The sequence below is a fragment of the Mus pahari genome, chromosome 17 (genome assembly GCF_900095145.1).
Source record: "Mus pahari chromosome 17, PAHARI_EIJ_v1.1, whole genome shotgun sequence".
Lineage (NCBI taxonomy): Eukaryota > Metazoa > Chordata > Mammalia > Rodentia > Muridae > Mus > Mus pahari.
The window spans coordinates 44,905,386-44,926,745 of NC_034606.1; the positions used below are offsets into that span (position 1 = coordinate 44,905,386).

Genomic DNA, 21,360 nt, shown 5'->3' on the forward strand with positions numbered 1-21,360 from the left:
GGCCTCGAACTCAGAAATCTGCCTGCCTCTGCCTCCCAAGTGCTGGGATTAAAGACGTGCACCACCACTGCCCGGCAAAACAGAAGTCTTAAAAAGAAACATATACTGGGTTCTGAATGGCAAACACTTTTAATCCCAGTACTCGGCAGAGGCAGGCAGATCTCTGAGTTTGAGGCTAGCCTGGTCTACACATTGAGTTTCAAGACAGCCAGGGCTATGTACTATGCGAAGACCCTGTCTAAAACAAAGCAAGACAAAGCACCCCCCCACCCACACCCCACACCCCCCCACACACCCCCAGAGCACAGAGACTGTCACCCGCAGTGTGCTTGGGATCCTGGGATGACACTGAGCTGAGAGACACCTCCGAACCCTCCATCCCTCCAGCTCTGCCTTCCACCCCTCTCCTGAAGTATGGCCGGTGTTCTAGCCTACCTGGGAGCTCAGAGGTCAGGTTCCTGGTCCCAGGCTTCTCAGAAGAGGCCTGACCCAGCTCTGGGGTTGACAGTGGGCTCTACCCTGGGATCACCTGGACATAGGCAGCTGGGACCAGTGCCCACCCAACACCTGCTGTGTACCTGGGTCCCACAAATAGAACTGAGGTGAGTTCCAAAGTCTTTCAGAGCCTGCAGGCCTGCTACCATCCTCAGTTTATGCCAGGGGTGGGGGTGGGAGAACCCGGGCCTTTGTAAGTGCTAGGCAGGCAGCCTATGGAAGTGAGCTGCCAGCCCGAATACCTGCTTTGTCAGGGAGTTTTGTAACAGAGAACAAAGAAGACACATGGGATGGTCAGGGGAGGGTCTCTACTGCTTCAGATGATTGATGGGTGGTCTCTGGTGGGTGATGCTGTTGAGAGGCGATTGGCTCAGAGGGCACTGAATCCACCATTTACTACACTGATGAGAAGTGTGGACTCGGAAGAGGAGAGGCCTATTTGAAGGAGTTAGTCATTGGGACATTTTTTTTTTTTGAATGATATATTGGCCCTGCCTCCCCCACCCCACCCCTGCCTTCCCCTCCCCTTCCTTCACACCCCTCTACCATGATGCTCTGCTTCACCACCCAGAAACAATGGTGCCAGCTGACCATGGACTTGAAACCTCAGCAACTATAAGCCCAAACAAGACCTGTTTAAGGGAGGAGACATGTGGTCACCTGAGCCCACAGGAATGACAGAGCAGAGGAGGAGGAGTTGGGGATTCAGAAGCCAGGCTCTTGAAAAGGTCAAATGGAAGGATCCAGTCTCTGAGAGAAGCAGACATAGTTCATTTGGAGTGGCAGGAGGGAGCCAAGGACAAGGCTGGCACAGTTCATTGTCAGGCTTGGAGATGGGACTGAGGGAAGACTGGCCCATCTTTCTAATGCTTAGGTGAGATGACAGGGAAGGTCATGTAAGGCTGGGGCAGAGGATTGGAGCCTGAGGCCAGAGAAGATGGGATGTTGCTGTCTGGGAGAGCAAGACCTTGAGCAGAGGCAGGAGGAAATGGCTGTTCCTTGGCCATTTCTGGCTGTGGATCTGTGCTTGTTAATGCTTATGCAGCCCCAGGCTTGCCTGCTGTGTTCTGTTCGCCTGTGCCGGTGTGGAGCAGGTGGAAGGGAATTTCCCTGGGTGGGTGGGGGGGCATTGCCAGCTCAGTGGGGCAAAGACAGAAGAGGTGTGTTTGTCAGGAAAGTGCTACAAGATGGGATACATAAGGTGTGTTGGCCAGCAGCTCGGCTTTCCAGGCGTATCTGTCTGCAGCTCCCTGGGGTTGTATTTTAAAACAAACCTGAGAGCACACAGATGCTCTGGGGCCCCAGACTGGGCTGTGACTTTCCTGTGAGATGTACATCTTCTTCAGGGCTAAATCCACTCTTGGGAGTTTGGAAAGCTCTGTCCTGCTGAGATGCACAGCCCCCAACCCGGCCCTTCTGACCTAATATTCTGAAGGTTACCACTTGAGATCAAGTCCAGCCATGGCAGTGTTGAGAAGGGCCCTAGTACTTGTTTGAATCCAGACTCGAGGTCAGAGAGGGGAGCCTAGACAAAATTTGGGGCGGGAAGGAAAAAAATAGAAAACACAGAGGCCATGTGTGATATCATAGTCATTCTCTTCCTGTATCCGCTCCCAAGCCCCCAAGGGATGCAGCTCTCTGGAGGTCTGGGCATGTGACTCAGGAAGACCGGGTCCTAAGCAACACCAGGGACCCGGATCCTGGAACTGGGGCACAGGTGGGGAAGGGGTGTTGGGAATGAGGCCAAAGCCGAGTTAGAACTGGGGCACCTTCCACGTGGGACCTGCTTCTATGCAGCCTTCCTCAGGAATCCTGAGAACCTGTGTGTCTGAGCCTAGCTCAGTGGAACTGGTCAGGCCAGGTGGGGGCATATATGGATGGGTGAGGCTTTGGGCCAGGCTAAGGGGGGAAGATGTTGCTCTGAAGGCTGGCAGGATGGCTCCCTTACCTCCCACATGACAGAAGAGTCTCCTCCGAGTAAACCACATGTTTATTTGGAACATTCAAATTTACAAAAAACAAGAAATGGTAACAAAAGCCATGGCACAGATCACACACGCACTCACACATACAAAGCATCTCGTGTCACTTATATACAAAATAGGGCAAGGTGGGGGAAGAGGGTCCTTGTCCCACAGTGTCTGCCGACCAGATGACTTCACATGCTCGCTGCTGGCGGCTCAGCCTGGGAAGGAGTCTGTTCTCCACCCAGCAGGGGTAGGGAATGGGGTCGGTGGGAGGCAGGGTTTTGGGATGACAGGCAGCTGGAGTTAAGGGGTAAGGAGGATACTAGTCCCTAATTTGGGAGGAGACCCTTTTCCAGTTTTCTCAGGCCAAAGGTGCTGGGACTAGTAGATAGGAATCCAGTTTGCGGAAGGGGGGGGGAGGATTGGGTCCTGGAGAAGAGGACAGTCAGGGGAACTTCCAGGGTCATTTGAGCTCTTGGCCAGGTCTCAGTTCCCTCATCTACAAGCCAAGGGTTGAGTTACCCCCCCGGACCCCTAACAGCTCCTCCTACTTCAGTCTGTGGTTCCCCATTCATTCACGTGTAACTGTGTTAAGATGATCCCTTGGGACATGGGAGAGGCCACTTCATGCTTCACAGGTAGGGGATCTGGCAGAAAAGAGCTTAGAGAACCTGACATAGGCCGTGCCCAGAACAGGGGCCAAGGAAGAATCACTTCCACCCTGCCTTTTCTGACGACCTCTGGAGATATTCTTTTCTTGCCCTGAAGACTGAAGCTCAATTTGAGGCTGAGGCCTCAAGCCCCACACCCCACCTTTGCTCCTTCTGCACTCTGAAGTGGTTGGCGTGGTCCTTTAGGCATCTAACCTGCCTCCAAATGGAAATCGCACTGTTCTGGGCTGGCCAATCGACACTGGGCAAGTTCCTTTACCTCTCTGAGTCTCATCCTTCTCTTGTGCATCACAGGGCTAAGAACAGTCTTGCCTTGTGCTGTGAGGATAAACCAGATGGTGCGGATACAGTGCTCTGTGCCGTCTCAGTGCCTAAGACTATCTAACCAGCCTAGTTCCATCTTCGTCAGACCCAGGGGCAACTCAGGCCCGCAGCTGTCTTGTTGGATGTGCTTGGGGAGACACAGCGGAAGATAGAGCGGGGGGGGGGGATACTCCACGTGCTCAGAGAATGTTCACAGCACAATAGGTGAGAGCAGGTGGGGGCTTTGGAAGTAGAGAGGCAGCCCTTTCCCCAGTAATCCATACACAGAGCCATGACCCGGTGCCTCCATTTTTTTCCCCTCCTGGGTGGGGTTGGGGGTGGGGAGGTTGAAGTTTAACCAGGGTGACATGGCATGAAAATGTGACTGAGGTGCCGTTTCTCATCACCACTGAGACAAAGCAGAAAGGATGGGGATGGTGTGTGTTTCTGGTGGGCTCCAGTGACCAGACAGTTTCTGCTACATCCTTCCTAAGACGCCATCTTCCCAAGGCCTCCTCTAAATCAATAGCGAAGGCCTCTTCTAGAACAATAGCAGGAGCCCGGTGTGGCTTACAGTTCCCCAGGTCTAAGTTCTGAATCCAGCTGTCACCCAGCAACAACTGGTGTCCTCACAAAAGACACTTGACCCAGCACCGGGGCTGATGTCATTGGTTGTTACTGGGCAACGGGCATCTCAGCAGGTCTGGGTGAAGCCTCTGCAGCTCTCTCCAGGGGATGGGGATGGGGGTGCTGTGCCGTGGAGTTGCTCTCAAAATGGAAACACAGACCTGCAGGCCAGAGGCATGCTTCCCTGACATGGGCTGCAGCCTCTCCTGCATCATGTCTCAGGCTGAATGGCTGTGGCAAGCACAGACAGGGACAAAAGTGGGGGTGGGGTGGGGCAAGAGGCACTGATGTCCACTGATTCAGCCGACCTGCTCCTGCTCCAATCCATGGGAGAGGCCCAACAGGGCTCTGCATCCTCCACTGTCTGTTGGAACTCTGTCTGTCTGGGCTTTTCCCCTCACCTTCCCAGGCTGTCAATGTGTTGGGGTGTCCCCAGAAGATATTCTGGTGCCCTGTGCAAAAGCACGTGTCCTCTCAAGTGCCTCCCTGCACAGGTATAAGCAGGGCTCAAAGGTCCTCACGGACAGGCAGTGTGGTTCACAGGGAAGAGCACTTTGGAGGGGCTTGGAGGGCCTGGTCCCGCTATGTTGTGCTGTTTGATCCTAGACAAGTTAATGGTCCTCTCTGTGCTCTTTTCCATCTCCCACCAGCAAGAGCTTACAATGGATGGCTTCTCTCAGCTCTGACGCTCTTCTGTGTTCTTGGGGAAGTCGGTAGGGACTGGGAGAAAGCGAGGCCCCAAGAGGGTAGGTTCTTACTAAAAGCCACACAGCAAGTCATAAGAACCGGGGGGTTGTCTCTCTCTCACTCAGTGCTCTGCTTTCCAACCCAGCATCCTCCATCCTTTCCGGGGCCACGCAGAAAGAGGTGATACGGTGGCTAAGCCACCAGGCTTTGCCTGGGAAGCGTCGCCTCGGTCACCTTGCCTCTGTTTTAGATGTTCTCAGGATAGGCTAGAGTGACCCAGCAGGTCCTGTCTCAGGCATGGAGGGGGTGGGGTGGGCAAAGCTGTCAGTGGGAACAGGGGGGGGGTGATTACAGCCCTTTGGCCTCCGGGGTTTTGGTCCCTAGCTGTTAGGGTAGGGGCTGGGGAGGGAACATCTCGGAAACTGAGGTGGGGCTTGAACTGACATGGAACCAACATTCAAACCACAACACACAGAGAAACTGGTGAGAGGAGGGAGGGGGAGGCAGAGGCAGTGGGAGCGATGACCCTGCAGCCCCTGTGGGCGACCCAGGAAGATAGAGAAGGAGCGTCTGATCTTATACATCTCTGGCATCTCTTCTGCAGCCCAAGGTAGGTCTGAAGCATAGGGGATGTGAGGGTCAAAGGCCACCTCTACCCACGACTCCTTAGGGGATGTCCCTGGAATTAGTGGGATCCGAATGTGATCAGCAGGACAGTGTATAAGATGGGAGAAACCAAGCCAATATGTTGCCAGGAGGCAAGACTGCCTCAACCCCTACATTGATGTGAAATGCTGGTCCCTATCCAGGTGACTGAGGGGACATCCATCCAGGGCAGGGGCACTCTGGAGCAGTGGGTGCCCATAAGGAGAAGTGGGAGGTCTAGCCAGGAGTCGGGTAGGAGGGAAGGCCAGCATGTGGGCAGGCTGAGGAGGGATGTGCCCTTTCAAAGTCCCGAAACTGACTGGCAATGGAGGGGCCCTGAACGTGGCGGCCGGCCCCTCATGCCTTCGCCCTCCCATTGCACACATCAAAGGCGGCCTTCTTCGCACCTCCAAAGGCCTCTACCAGCTTATCTTCCCAGGGGAGGACATTGCCCATCAGTGGCCCGGTGCAGTTGGCCATGCCCAGCACCTGGGCCGGTGTCAGAGCGTGGTCCCACAGGTTGAACTGTGCAATGTCACCGACGAAGGCCTGTGTGGCGTCAAATCGGCCTCCCAAGGTATCCTGGGCCAAGACAGCAACAAAGAAAGGAGAGAAACATGGAATGAGGGAGGAAAGAAAGAGTAATCAAGTCAGGCCCTGAACCTGTCAAAGCCTGGTTCCCAAGGTTCTAGCCCCGCCCCCGCGGCGGCCCCGCCCCCGCGGCGGCCCCGCCCCCGCGGCGGCTACCTCCCAGGGCTCTAGCCTCACTGTCAAAGTTCTAGCTCCGCCCCAAGGTTCGGGTCTGATCCCGGGTTCTACCTGCTTCTTTAGCTTCTTTAGCTGCCCAATGGCAAATTGGTGGGTCAGACAGGATGCTCACAGTTCTCTGGCTGAGGCCCTGGAGTGGGCGGGGCAATGACTTGGGGGAAGGGCTCTCCCCGAGCCGTACCTGCTCTTGGCCCAGGATAAGGATGCCGTGTGGCTTGATGGGGTGCCAGGCTGCCAGGTTCTCGCCAGAACCCCGCAGTTCTCCGTCCTGGTATGCAGACCACAGTCCATCCCTTGTAGTCCAGGCGATGCAGATATGGTGCCAGTTGCTGTCTTTCAGGCTCAGGGGCAGCTGGGCCACCTGGATACAGGACCCAAACCCCACATCAGAGGTCCAAGCCGGGGGAAGTGAGATGATGAGGCGGCCAGCCTCATAACTTTCCTCTAGGGATGGAATCCAAGGTCTGACCTGCATTCCGACCATTGTCTCTCCTGTCCTGACTCCCTTTTTCCACATGACCCCACCAAGCCTCAGACCACAGGGACCATCCTTTTGGTTTTCAGGGCTTCAAGGTCACACATGGTAGGGACAGTGCCCACAAATCCATTTCCTTTGCACATCTAATATACATCTCAGCATACAATAGGGCTCATTCACTGGCATAGGCAGAATGAGCCTTGGACTCAGAGGATGGGTGGGTCCCAGTGTCTGGCCTTGACTCTGCCACTAGTCCCCTTTCTGACCTTGGAGAGACTTCACTCCTTCCAGCGCCTCATCTGTAAAGTTGGAGAGAGAATACCCAGTCGCTGCCTCTTCCTGTATCCAAGGCAGACATGACTAGTCAATCATGAGCCTATACTTAAGCTGGGACTCTGCTCATGGTGCCTTAGAAGCTCCTGTTGATGGCTTGGCACTGGTCTGCAAGGTGAAAGCTACTTGTCTGTGGCTTTAAATGACTCCTGCACCTCACATGCTTTGCGATCACGACTTCACAAGGCACTCTCTGATGCCTGCTGGGTACCAGGCCCCATTCCAGACTCAGACAGTGGATCTGGGCATAGCCTTAAACAAACTGTGCCTGTATGGGACAGCAGGGCTTAAGGGATGTCATCACCTCTAACTGTTCATGTCTACTGTCAGCTTGACTGAATGTGGACTCACACAGATGTGCCTCTGTGCACTACTGCTTGTGAGGGAGTTTCTAGAGAGATCTCATTGAGGGAAGGCCTACCCCAGATGTGGCTGGTGGGCTGGGGTTTCAGACAGAATAAGAAGGAAGAGGCTAGCTCAGAGTTGGAGTTCATCTGGCTCTGCTTCCTGACTGTGGATACAATGTGACCAGCCTCCTCGCACACCTGCCCAAACAGCTACAGTTGTCAGAACAGACCCTTCCTTAAAGTAATTTTGTGGTCTGCAATCGTGGCACACGCCTTTAATCCCAGTACTTGGGAGGCAGAGGCAAGTGGATTTCTGAGTTGAGGCCAGCTTGGTCTACAGAGTGAGTTCCAGGACAGCTTAGGGGGAAAAAGCCTGGGGACTGCAGGGGGGATGGGGGGGTTACATGGAGGGAAATGCGGTGACAAAGGCCCCCTGGAAGGACATGGATTGGCTGTGGCACCGAAAACCTGGTGCTTATAGCAGAACTAGGGTGCAGAGGTCAGTGAGAAGGGTGGCTTGTAGGAACAAGGCTGGACTGAGCGGTGCTCTGTCCAGGGTGCTGAATTCTTCATCTCGAGAGTCGAGGGCTGCCCTCTCACTGGCCGCGATGAACAGAGGAAGACAACCCTCTCCACGCGGAGCCCGGTCTCCCCTATGATAATGTTTTGAACCTAAAGGCAGCACACTGACCTCCCCCGAGGGTCACTGCTCCTGGACACCCGGTGGGGCTCCCAGCTGCATAGCTTGTGGGCTGGTCCCATATGAGTGTGACCTGCATTTCCAGGGTGTCTCAAAATAACACCAGACACCCCCTAGGCTGAAACAATGTGGCAGGCAGCAGGCTGTTTTGGGAAAGATGTTCTTTCTCTGTAACTTCACAGATGCCAGGCAGATCCTAAGCCTGCCTTAGTCATGGGGACAGGTGGCCTGGACAGGCAGGGGATAACCTAAGGGCGGGACTGTGGTAGTAAAAAAGGAAGTTCCGGAGCCCATGAGAGATGAGAAAACTAAGTCACAGGCTGGTAAATGAGATCACCTAGTGAGCACATTAAATAGCCAGGACTCAAACTTACCCTCAGAATGGAGTCTGATACCAGCATCATTCCTTCCATGGTGGGGAGAGCAGAAGGGCAAGCTTTGGAGATCACCAGCAGCCCTCCCTGGTAGTTAACTCCCCCCCCCCATGAGCAGGGCTCAAGGTGCAGATGCCTGTAGGCTGGCCTCTAGCAGGACGACTTCTGTTCCCCCTTCTTTAGCCAGCCCTGCATCTGGATTGTCTATATTCCCAGGACTGAACTTGGCACACAGTAGGTGTTAAATGTGTGCAGAGTATGGTGTACAGGAGAGTGCAAGTGTCAGTCCATACTCATTCAGCTCCTAGGTAGTGCAGGGCACTGAGCTATGGCAAGTGGAACCCTGCCGAGAAGCCCTAAGCCCTGCCCAGTGCTCTAGACTCCGCCCACCTTGTCGTTGATCAGCAGCTCCATTGGCTCAAGGCCGGCCTCCAGCAGCACGATCTCATTGGCCTGCCCGGGCACCGAGTAGGAGAAGGGGGTGCCCTGGCCGGAGCCACCGGACCTGGAGCGCAGCCACATGCAGGCAGTGAAGGCGTAGAGTTCTGGCAGTGCCTTGCGCACGCGGGCGTACATGTAGTTGTTGCGGATGGGGATGCTGACCTTGAAGGCATCTGGGGGACTGTAGGCCGAGGACCCTGCAAGGGACAGGGCCGGGTCAGAGGACACTATGCAGTGAGGGCTAGGAGCTCCAGACCATCCGTGGACTGGGGCTGTGCTCCACGTGACTTCACTTAGCCTACTTTTGCCTCTGGGCTGAGAGGTGAGACTAAATTGGGCCCAGGGGCTCTTGAATCCAGACGTCCTGAGTTCAAATCTCGTCATCACTACTTTCTGACCTGTGAGTCTCTGTGAGATAAACGCAACCTCCTTGGGCCTCCATTTCTTCAGTAGAACAGGCTAATGACTCGTTCTCCATTCCACGCTGTGAGAGTCGGTAGGCCCATAGGTTCATCTGATACTAGCTATGATCATGGCTACAGTTGTTCGCCTACATAAGAAGCATTGTGTGGTGCTGTGTGTGGCAGGCTGGCTGGAAGTGCCTTCCGTATGCCACTTCCTCATGTCACTTCCTCACAGGCTCAGAAGGCAGGCACTACACAATCCTTGTTTTTCAGGTATACCTCTGCACGCAGGTTACTTTCCATTCATGCCTTCCTTCTGCCCCCCACCCCTGCAGACAGTTAAGAGAAGATGCAGTTCCCCTGGTCATCAGGGATGTTGGTGCAGAGGGACAGCATACTGCTGGACTGAGTGGGTTTGGAGGTCACTGCCACAGTCCAAGTAGTCAACTAGGTGTCTCCCTGGAGCATCCCAGGCCCTCTGCTCCCCTACAGCTGAACCCACCATGGCCCCTTGGCTCCCACAGGTACTTTCTGCTTTTGCTCTCTAGGGCTGGCTCCAGACCCCCTCCTCCAGGAAGACACCCAGGTTTCTTCCTTTTGAACTCTCCAACTTGCCCTCACAGGGACCAGTGAGAGTTCATAAGCTCATAAGTCCCTAACGCCACCCTTCCATTTCTCAGGTGACGACAGTGAGGCCTGAGAGAAGACAATGACCTTTCAAGGTCACAGAGCCAAACCTGTGACAGACTTAGAACCCAGGGGTCTGACACTTAAACCTACATTATAAATCTCTGACCCCCAGCAGTTGCCAGGCCTGAGGCTTAAACAAATGACAGAGGTCAATAGATTACTCAGAGGTGCTAATTGTGGATGGTTAAATGCATGGCGTTTAGTCTGAAGGACCTGGTTACAGGTCTACACCATCCTCTTACCCGTGGTGTGACCTTTGATAAATCACTTGACCTCTGTCACATTCACCGTCTTTACCTGTGAAAACCCTGTGGTTAGTGAAGATTAAATCAGTTAGGGTGTCACTCCGCAGCCAGCCCCCAGGGCCCAGCAGAGCTAGAAATGACAACTGTAAAGTGACAGCCATCCCCCAGCAGGCTCTCCCTGTCTTGTTCTACAGCCTCTGGAAGTTCCAGCCGGAGACCAGGACCGGGCAGCTCAGCCATCTGCACCCAGGACCTACCGTGCTCCAGCTCGGCCACACGACCCTGCAGGGCATTCAGCTCCTTCTCTACTTCCTGTCGCTGCTGGTGGCTCCCGTGACTGAGGGCTGCTCGCTCCTTCTCCAGCGCCAGTACCTTGGCCAGCAGCTGGCCTTCTAGCTCGTCCATCTTGGAGTGCAGGGCAGTGGGCACGGCTGGGGCTGGTGCCGAGGAGAGGTTCCCACGGGCTGGGAGCTCCTGCTGCTCGAGAGGGAAAGGGAGGACAGTGATGCGGTGTCACACGGTGGTGTCACACAGCGGTGCCACCATCCCGCCGCCGGCTACCACAGGTGAGCCTAGCTTCCAGCAGGCAAAGCTGAGATAATGAAGCTATGGCAGGCAGGGTGTGCACAGGCAGAACCTACATGCAGAGGGAGCGAGAACCCTCACAAACACAGCCTCATAATGGACAAGGACCACACTGACAGTGTCTAGGCCCTCTGGCTCAGCCGCATGACACAAAGCCCCCTCCGAGGGCTGGGACACAGTTGAGGGCAGGGCCTCCCGGGACACACTGGTGACCTGGTCTTCTGGCATTCCATTATCTTGGGATTGTAGTAACAATCCTAGACTCAAGTGACAGGCGAGGGCTCAAACCCAGCTTGGGAGCCAACCTGCTGTATGATGCTAGGGAAACACATAAGCCATTCTGAACTTATTTCCTCATGAGACCACTGCGCTGTCATCCTGGAATCGTTCTGGGGAGGATTGTGTGGCCAACACCAGTAAACAGAGAGTGCTGGCTGCCAATGCCTTCAGTATTCAGGGTGTTCCAAGGCTGGCTCTGACACCCTGTGTCTAGCCCAGGAGGAGAACAGTGTGCAGTTTTCTTTGTCCTGTCTTAAGTTGGGCAGAATTGAGGCAAGCAGGCTAGGTCACAGGTTCAGTTTGGAAAGGACATTCTCTGGTGAACACATCACAGAAGTGTCAGCAGGGCTTTGAGGAGTCAAATTGGATGTGGCTTCCTTTGCCCTCCACAGTCCCCCTCAACTTCTGCAAGGCCCCATGTTTCTATACTCCCCAGGGGTCCAGGCAGTGAGTGATACTGAAGTCCCTGCCTTAGGCCCCAAGACAGAAGCTTGGTAGTATCTTCAGTGCTTGGGGTAACATCTGGCACACAGTAGGTGCTTATGGAACATAGTGAGTGCTTGTGGCACACAGTAGGTGCTCATTTGTATTTGGTCAATGAATAAATTGAGAAGATCCTCCGAGCAGAGGTGAGGGCCAAGTTTGAACTTGTCCCAGACCTCCAATCCTTTGAGGCAGCCTCACACTTCGGGTGGGAGCCACTCAGCAGAGTTGGGGACAGATGGGACGCGGAGGGTGCAGGGCTCCTCAGGGGGCTTCCTGATGTGACTGTAGATTCCCACTGAACTTCCCTACCATGACAGATCCAGAGTGGCTGTGGCTTGTCTTCACCGGGATCTTTGGGCACAATCTATGCATCTGAAACCCTGTGTCTGACACACATCCCAGCCAGGCTATGGCCTCTCTCCTGTGTGCCACAGCCCTCATGTGGTGTTCGCAGAGCCCTGACCTACAGGCATAATGGTGGTACCAGGCAGTCACCCTCTACCCTGCTCATGAGGGACAATACCGAAGCTGGGTCTGAACTCTACACATCCTCCACCTGAGGACACGTTATCAGTTACCATGGCAGCTCCTGTGCCCCAGAGCACATTAATGCAAGGGACACACTGATCCCCTTATCCCAGGAAAGGTTAAGAGTATTCCCAGTGTCGCCAAGCAAGTGGCCAGCAAGGCCAGGGCTGGGTCACTGAGACTGAAAGTGTCCCTAACTTTGTTCTTAGGGGCAGGGCCAGTGCCTTGAGGCTCAGGGTGCTCAAGGGCTGCTGGCAGACACTGCCTTGTCTCTAGCTGGGGACTGGGTGTCCTCCATTCTCCTTCCAGAGTGACCAGGACAGAACAATTTACACTGTAGGGTCTAGCTGCTTCCTTCAAGGGGACACACAGGTGGTGGGGAGAGTGTACAAGCTGTCCTTAGTCAAAGTTCCTGTTTGGTGGCACCAGGAGGCCAGGGAGGAGGGGGCTCAGGGACTAGGTGGGAGCCTCTCCCCCCACCCCAGCATGTGAATCAGAGAAACATGACGCCCCCACCCTGCTTCCATCTGCCACGGCGCAGGCTGTGTGGCGTGGGTTCCGTGGGCCTTGTGCCAAGTAGGCCCCAGCCTGAGACAGTAGGGGGACAGCAGGGATGATGTCACGCTGTCCCCCACTCAGCGCCTGATAGGGCAGGAAGGGAGGTCTGGACTCCAGGAGTGTTGTTGAGAGTCCTTGGTAGAGTTTATTATATCTGGGCCTAGAGCCAAAGCCCAGGGTTCTAGGCCCAGCTTGGTGGCTCAGGAGCCGATGAGGATGGGAAGCTCCTTAGCCTCAGCTGGGGACACCAAGAAAGGAGCATAGCTGACGAGGGTAAGGGGGTGGGCATTGGAGGGGGGAAACTTCTCAGCTGCTTTTATCTCTTGGGACTAAGTGTTGAGGTTCAGAGAGGGTGGGCTACCTGCTTAAAGTCACACAGCAGTCCTGTGCCCACTCCTCATGTCAATCCTCACAGCCTGAGTCTCAGTTTGTTCTTCTGCCAAATGGGTATGCAGTATTGTCCTGTCTGCTAGGAAATCCTAAAGGGATGGTCAGAGCAGCCATGAGAACACCAGGAAAGGCAGGCTCTGTCACACTGTGTAGGACAGACGGCCTCACAGAGGACCTCACAGGAGGATCCTGTAGTGTGACGCGGCTGAGGTGTGGAAAGAACTGGAAAGCCAACTGCATGACCTCATGCAAGCTGACGCTTCTTTTGTGTCAGAGAAGAGGAAGGGCCTGACTTCAGGGCCCATGCACAGTCTGTCCCTGCCTGCTCGGCCCAGGTTCTGAGGACAGTAGTGTAGGCCCTGTCCCCATCTGTGCTCATACCCCGTGAGTCCTGCCCGCTCTCACCCTGGCTCCACCAACCGAGTGGCTTGTTACAGAAAGATGCCATGCCCAGTTTCCCTATTGGCACAAGAGCAATACAATCTCAGGGCCCTCCGAGGGCCTGGGAGCTATGTGGAGTGCTGTCACCACAGCCACCAACCCTAGTTCAGCATGTCCTAAGGGGGCTGCACGTCCAGCTCGGTTGGCAGAGGACTCCGGTGCTCCACAATCGTGTGGGGTGGCGCACATCCTGTGACCCCTCAGGAGGTAGAATCAGGAGGGTCAGAAATTTGAGGTTAGCCTTGGCTACATATCAACTTCAAGGCCAACCTGGGTTACATGAGATCTCAAAAATAGATAAATAAATGTTTTGAAAGGATACATACATCTCTACATCTAGCTCTGAAACCCATTTGTCAAGTTATTACACTGAGAGAAAAGCTAGGCATGGGGAGGCTAGCAGTCCACACTGCCGGATGTCAGGTGACAGAGGGAGGGAGTAGACAAGGGAAAAGGTAGGGGTGAGATGGCCGATTCGGAGGGAGGTGCCCATGTCCCAGCACCCCAAATCCATCTCACCCTGAGGCTTTAACATATGCTGTTCCTCCTGCCAGGAATACTCTTCCTGCAGCAGCCCATCCTCTCCCGAGAGAGCGCCCGCTCTCCCAGATGGCAGCTTCCCTGACACCTGAGCCAGATGCTCCAAGAGAACTGGGTTCCAAGCTTTGCCGGGGCTTCTGCGCCCTCATCCATTCCTTCCACCAGCCATGTACACCCTGTCAACAGTGTGCCTGTGTAACCGTCACCAGCTCCGGCTGAGTGGTCTGTGGGGTGTTGTTGGATTTCTCACAGGCTCTGTGGCCTTGAGCAAGCTGCTGGGCCACTCTGACCCTCATGGTCATCATCTGTGAGAGTCGGGTCATGTTTCAATACTTCCAACATTTGGGGTGTAGGGGATGATATGCACGCACGGCAGGACCTAAGTCTGGCATGTCACAAGTGACCCTAGAACAGTTATTACTATTACTGTTAACTGAGGGGACACGGGGTAATGAAGCTGGATGGCCACATCAGAAAGCCAGCTGAGCCACTTGGGCACACCTCTGATGATACTGAGCCTCCTCTGGTATCCTCAGCAAAGATGGGGACCCCTGGCCCCATCCCAGTTCATTTTTGTCCTGGTAACAGTCTTGGCTCAGCCCCACTGAGCTGTGTGGCCTTGAACAAGTCCCTCTGTCTCTCTGATCCTATTCTTGATGGGTACAGCTGTGGAGGACACACAAGCTCAACTGTGGCCCTTGGCTTCCAGTAGGGATAAGACACTCAAGCCATACTGGGGACACCCTGTTAAGTACATTCCTTTGCGAGCAGCCTAGCCTTTGACCCTATCCCACCACAGACAAAGATCTCCAGAGAGAGACAGTGCCTGACATCACGAATTAGCAAGCCATGCATATTTAAATCATGAGAGTCCTGAGTTCTTTACACCCACCAGCTCCTGGAAGCTTGCAATTGACCAGGCCTGGTGGGCGAGGCTCACTCTTGGGTGGGTGTGGAAAATCTTATAGCCACTTTGGGAAAATGTGTCACAGTATCTACCGATGCTAAATATATGTCCCTGCTGGCACTCATGCATCCCACTGCTGGGGACAGGGCCAGCAGAAAGGAGGCTGATGGCCACCCAAAGAGACCATACAGTGTTCGCAGGAGCTTCACACTAGTATCAGACGGAACTCGGTCTGTCCTTAGACGATCAGGTGATGGTGCCTCTGCCCAGTGACAAATGGTCACTGCCACAGACACCTGACTCATGGCACAGGAACAAAGCCACTCAAGGTTCAAATACAAGCGAAACTCATTAATGGTGGCCATGGCCAGACCTGGGGGACCTCGGTGATTTGAGGAGGCCCAAGAGAGCCTTCAGGACCTGCAAATGAATGTTCTAGCTGCTACCCCGGGGGGTGCTTTCCCAGGGGTGCCCACATATCTCTGCCCAGACCTGTCCACTGGGGATTTGTGTCCTTTATAAGTGGGACATATGAATCCTTACAGTCTTCAGATGTATTCTTCTGTGGTAGACCAGAGAAATAAAAAGTGACTGACTGGGCTGGCGAGATGGCTCAGCGGGTAAGAGCACTGACTGCTCTTCCAGAGGTCCTGAGTTCAAATCCCAGCAACCACATGGTGGCTCACAACCATCCATAATGAGATCTGATGCCCTCTTCTGGTGTGTCTGAAGACAGCTACAGTGTACTTACATATAACAATAAATAAATATAAATAAATAAATCTTTAAAAAAAAAGTGACTGACTAAGCTTCTGACACAGCAGGAAGGGCCTCTCTTCTTGAGGACAAGAGGGTTATTGTTGTTGTTGTTGTTGTTGTTGTTGTTGTTGTTTAAAGGGGGTAGGATGTCCTGTCTCATTTAGTATGCCGGGTAACTGAGATCAGACGCAGGAGAGTTTCAGAGGTCATAGCACGACAGAGGCAGGCCCATGCTTTACAAAGGCAGGCTTCTTGCTAGAATGAAGGTCTACTATTTAGAGACTCAGGCTAAGGGCCTTTCACACCCCAGCACACCCGTTTTACAGATATGAAAATTGAGATCTGGAAAGAGAGTATTCCAAGCAACAAATGAGCCCCATGCAGCTGGCCCCTCTGGGGCCATTTAGAGTTTGCAAGGTGTCTAGGAAGTATCTGGTCTGCTGTAGGGTTGGGTTTTTGTTTTGTTTTGTTTTGTTTTGTTTTTGAGATGGACTGTCATGTAGCCCAGGCTGGCCGTGAACTTGCTATGTAGCTGACGATGACTTTGAAAAATCTCATCCGTTTGGTTCTGCTTTCTAAAAGTTAGGATTGCAGGTGTGTACCGCAATGTCCCATTTATTCTGTGCTAGGGGTTAGACTTGAGGTTTCGTGCATGCTTGCCAAACACTACCAATGGGACTTCACCCCAGCCCCTCCCTGGGGAGTCTTTACAACAGGGAGCCCTGACAGGACCAAGGGGCAGAGGTCTCTGCCTGTATTGCATCCCTCAGACTCTACGCCTTCAGGTGTCCTCTCCTAAGACAGAAATGTGCACGGCCTAATTCGCATGACAGAGACAGAAGGACTGATGTATAATACATACTTCAAAAGGGCCAGCTGCTCCTGGCAGCCCCAGGGGAGCCTCCGCACCAGCAGGGCCAGCCTCTGAGACCTGGCCAGCACCATGCCACTCTTAGTACCCAGAAATAAAGGTGGGTACTGCCCTCACTTGTATTCCTCACTATCTTATAGGTGGGGGATGTCCAACCCCACCTAGTGTAGAGTCAGCATGAAAAGCCAGACAGGGCCCTAGAGCCAGGTACTAATAGGTCAAACCCAGGCTCTGATGCTGGGTGATCGGAAGCCAGTGTTTTCATCTCTCTGGGTCAGTCTGTTTCTCCTCCACAGAGTGAAGGGAGTATTAAATGAGACGTTGTGATGTTCCCGATGCACAGTAAGTGCTTCGTAATATGGGCCGTCACTGTTAGAATATCTGTAAGTGTTGCTTCCCTGAACCCAGCATCCTCTGGAATTCCCATCAGGATGCTCTTCACCACAGCTCTGCTCCAGAACGGGGGCAGGGCAGGGCGGTGGAGGGCAGGGTTTGTGTCAAGGAAAGACACTAATTCTGAATTTGTACCCTACACACACATTAGCACAAAAACGGAACTCCGGGACAAGCCAGCATGGCCGGATGCCACGTAAGTAGACCTGCTCCCTTGGAAAGCGGTGCTTGGAAGTGAACATCCCCTGACCTGAGAATGGCTCTCTTGGGACTCCAGCTAATGGTCCATTCAACAGACTAAAGAGGAAACAGACAGCATGGCCACTGCATGTGGAAGAGAAGAACCAGAGGCAACCTGTGCCCAGCCAAGACACACGGGCTAGTGACGGATGGATGGGGGTCAGGGGGTCGGTGGATGGTGGTTCTGCCCTGGCCTGTTACAGTGCCCGCTAGTGGAGTGGTATCAGGGGAGTGCAAAGGGGGCGAAAATAGAGGAATTAATTGAGAAATGTCTCCTCAAACCTGCTGACTTTTTTTTTTTTTTTTAATGAGCAATAAAAATAAGTAAGTTAAAAAAAAAGTTGAATGTTTTTTCTGAAGTCCTCAAATATGGCCCCCACCTGAGGTGGGGTGTGAGGAGAAGGGCAACCTTCCCCGATCACATATTGGAGTCAGGTCTGGCTGGAGCACATGTGACTCTGGGGTGCAGAGGTGGGTGGCAAGGTATGGTCAGGGAAGGAAGGCCTCTGGGTAGGGGGGGATTGATGTGCTAATGTGGGAACAGTAGGACTGACCCAAGCAAAGCAAAGGTGGGAGACAGAGAGGGGAGGCTGGGGAGTCAGACCAGATCCAAGCAGCTGGCCAGGTTCAGGCTGAGGAGTGTGCCCCCCCCCCATGAGGGACCCCGGAGTAGGCTTTAGGAACAGCCCAGATGTGCGTGGAGGACAGAAACCAGCCAAGGGGCAGCTGAGAGTGAGTACACAGACGCAAACAGATCATGCGGAGTGGGCACTGGAAGCCCCTGTGTGTGGGACCAGAGAGCCAAGAAGGACCTCGAAGCAGGCAGAGATGCTGTGGTAGAGTAAGGAAGGGGCAGGGGAGGTGCATCTAGAAGCCAAGGAGGAAGGAAAGTGATCAGAGGACTGAGGGGGAGGGTCAGCAAGACAAAGAGTGGAAAACCCCCTTCAGCTTATCACCTCTGGGGACATTAGAAAGAGCAAATTCAGGGGACTGCAGCTGGGACAGCAGACCCTGTAAACCTGGGGCTTTCACCCACACTGAATGAGAAAAGGGGGGGAGAAACCAGGCAGTGGCCTCGAAGTGCATGAGCCCCCCCTCCCCCGTTGAGGGTGGCAGTGTGGCCCTAGGGCGTTGACTCTGGCTGTTGCCAGGCTCAGAGACCAGACCATGTCTCTCTCACTCGGCAAACAAGAGAAGGGGAATATGGAGAAGGGGGGGGGGTGTTCCCCAAGCCTGAGAAGCCGACCTACTGCCAAGTCCCCGCTGCCAGGATCCCTCAGCCTGGGCAGGCCCACCACAGGAAAGCCCACCCGGACAAGAGCCAGGTGCCAGGGAGCAGGGTCAGCACAGCCGTGCCAGTCACAGCCATGGGAGGGGCCACCTGTGCCATCTGTGGTGCCAGGGCCAGGGCATGGAGGGAAAGTTGAGGGAAAACTCAAATGATTCTCATGTTAGTACAATCTTAAGGGGAGAATTTGATCCTGTTTATGTATTAGTTTATACCTTGGCCACTGGAGTGTCTGTCTGGTGAGATGTATAGTGTCACAGTGCCCATTTTACAGGTGAGAAGACTGAGGCTCCGAGGCTCCCCTTCCCTCTGCAGCTTTTATCGGTTTTTTTCCCCCCTTGCTCTTGGTTTTAAGAACTTCACCTCTGGGCAGGGAAGCAGGGTGCTGGCCTGGCTTGACCTCTCTCTGTGTCACTCAGCTCAGGAGGTTCGAAATGGATTTTCTTATCTCCATAAAGGGAGTGGAAGCCCAGGAGGTGGTATGGGGAGGCTGTGGTCTGGTAACTCTGAAGGTGGGGGTTCGAGCAGCAGACTTCATGGTGGTCTGCTGGGATGGAGTCTACAACCTTCCCACGGGTATCCTCCGGCACCCAACTTGAACTTGGAACCGTATACATGCTCTCTCTGCCCACTTAGTTCGTCCATGCTTTCACCTTGCCCAGCTACAGCCTCGGGGAGGAGGCTGGGGCCACAGCGTCTGCCCTATCTCGCCCCTCCTTCGAGGATTTATTCCGTGTCTGCAAATCAGTCCATGCCTGGGAATGGCCAAGGCTTTCCTGGCTGTTTGTCCTGCCCAATCTGTCTTATCCATACTTCCCCAGACTGGGAATTTGTAACAGGGTGGAAAGGGACCATAGGTATAATCAATCAACGCCTTAGCATCACACACAAACCCGAGAAGGGTCCCTACTACCCGGGCTCCTTGTATCTGACCTGGAAAAGGAGGCGGAGGGAGCTAAGTAGACCCCTATTGAGGAGTCATCCGCTGATTTCCCCAAGAGTCCAGAGCTTCAGGTACATAAAGCTGGGCGTGGCCCGGGGATGAGAGGTGATGCAGGCGTGCAGGTTGGTGTTAATGAGGCACTCTTGGGCTTGCGAGGACAGCTAACGGTGCTCCTAACCGTATGAGTACGGGGTGGGAGCTGCTCTAGGTTCCGGAGGAGAGCATCTAAGGTGAGCATCGTACGTGCCAAACATCCCCACACCTGCGTCTCAATCAATTTCCACTACAAGTGGACGCCGTTCTCCCATTCTCGTGCCCCGATCACCATGCCAGGCTCCCACCGGCGATTCGAACCAGAACACTTCCATGGTGCCTGCCAGGGGCATGCTTCAGGTGACCGGACCGCAGCTCCGGGGACCCAGGACCCGGGACCTGGGACCCGCGCGCCGCAGGCAGAGCAGGGCCCCTCCACCCCGTGTCCCCCGACGGCGCGCCACTCACCTCGATGCGCTCGATGCGGTCTCGTAGCGCGCGCACCGCGTCCTCCAGCTCCAACAGCAGCGCGGGTGAGTCCCAGGCGCCGTCGGCCATGGTGTCGCGGCGGGGCCCGGCGTCCTGGAGGCCGCGCGGCAGGCCGCTCTCGCAGCGGCCCAGCTTGCCGGTGAGCTCGCGGATGGTGTCCCGGTCTGCGCGGATGCGCGCCTCCTGCTGCAGCGCCGTCTGGCGCAGCTGCTCCGCGGTGCTCTGCAGCAGCAACAGCTCCGCGCGCTCGCCCGCCGCGTCCCCCTGCTCGGCCCCCGACGGGCAGGCGGAGGCCAGCGGCGTGCAGAGGAAACGACTGAGCAGCGGCACGGGCGGCGGCGGGAAGACGCTGGCCGCCGGCTCCCCGGGCAACACCGAGGGCCCGGCCGAGCCGCCTGCGCCGTGCAGGGCGCTCAGGCTGCGCTGCGAACCCGAGGCACCGGCGGCCGAGGCGGCCGAGGCGTTGTCGGTGCCGCCGGGCAGCGCGCGCGCGGGGCTGGCCGCCAGGGGCACGCTGGCGATGATGCAGATGACGGCACCGAGGAACGCCAGCATGCCCGCGGCCAGGAGCACGGCCAGGAACTTCAGCGTGAGGCGCGGAGGGGGCGCGCGAGGCCCCCGGCAGGCGCGGCGGCGGGGTCGGGGCGCAGGGCCCGGGAGCGCGGGAGCCGGAACGGGAGCCGGAGCGGGAGCCGGAGCTGTCGCCGCGGCCGCTGCTGCCGCCGCTCTGAGCCCGCGCGCCGGGAGGAGGAGGAGGAGAAGGCGGGCGCGGCGGCCCCGCCCCACTTGCTCCCCCGGGGCCGGCCGAAGCCCAGCCCCGCACCCGTTCCGTGCCGGGAGCCCGGCTGCGTGCGCCACACCCAGGGCTTCATCTCACTCGGAGGGAAGTGACTGGATGGCTACGTGGTGGCTGGGTTCTAAGGCGACCCTGCGTCCTAGCCTCTGGTCCTCTCCGGATCCCCCCACCCCATCCCCGGAATGCCCACAGCTGTGTCCCTGCGGGGCTCTGGCCTCAGCACCCTGCAGCCTCGGTTGCAGTTAACACTCAGGCTGAACATGTTCACGATACAAATGAGAAAACTGAGAGCCTTGGGCTCAGCGTGATGCTGGCTCGGTTGTAGTTAAGCCTCAGCGTGAACATGCTCCTGATAACAAAGAGGAAACTGAGACCCTCGGTGGCCAAGTGGCAGCCCAAGGTCACACAGCTAGAATGCATTTGAAGCAACATTGAGGTGAGCCACGTCTGCCTGGACAGGACTAAGGTGAAAGCCAGTGATCAAAGAGACAGCAGTCGGGGGCGGGGGGGGGGGGGGGTGAGGAGGCCATTTGACCTAATCTGTTTCTGCTGTGGTCGTCTGAGTGTCACCTGCTACCTCCTCTTTCCGGAGGAGCAGGTTCGCTCTGCTCCAAGCACCCCATCTGAGCCTGCAAGCATCAAGGTTGGCAGAGGAGAAC

General features: G+C 55.4%; 1 protein-coding gene across 1 annotated transcript; it reads right to left on the reverse strand.

Annotated features, from left to right (window-relative positions):
• Window positions 1-2,472: 2,472 nt before the first annotated feature.
• On the reverse strand, window positions 2,473-20,601 carry Nptxr (neuronal pentraxin receptor). The gene is made up of 5 exons (XM_021216306.2): window positions 19,885-20,601; window positions 10,433-10,652; window positions 8,786-9,033; window positions 6,345-6,524; window positions 2,473-5,977 (listed from the first exon to the last, which is right to left on the reverse strand). Exons 1-5 carry the CDS (start codon window positions 20,458-20,460, stop codon window positions 5,753-5,755), a joined length of 1,449 nt encoding a protein of 482 aa, XP_021071965.1. The 5' UTR covers window positions 20,461-20,601; the 3' UTR covers window positions 2,473-5,752.
• Between the last annotated feature and the right edge of the window lie 759 nt (window positions 20,602-21,360).

Bases quoted from the DNA above. Each gene is read 5' to 3' on its own strand.
- Nptxr (XM_021216306.2), bottom strand. From the start codon at position 20,460: ATGCTGGCGTTCCTCGGTGCCGTCATCTGCATCATCGCCAGCGTGCCC. The intron at 9,034-10,432 runs GTAGGTCCTGGG...TGTCCCTTGCAG, and splicing joins TGTGGCCGAGCTGGAGCACG to GGTCCTCGGCCTACAGTCCC. The intron at 6,525-8,785 runs GTGGGCGGAGTC...TCCTGTATCCAG, and splicing joins AGCTGCTGATCAACGACAAG to GTGGCCCAGCTGCCCCTGAG.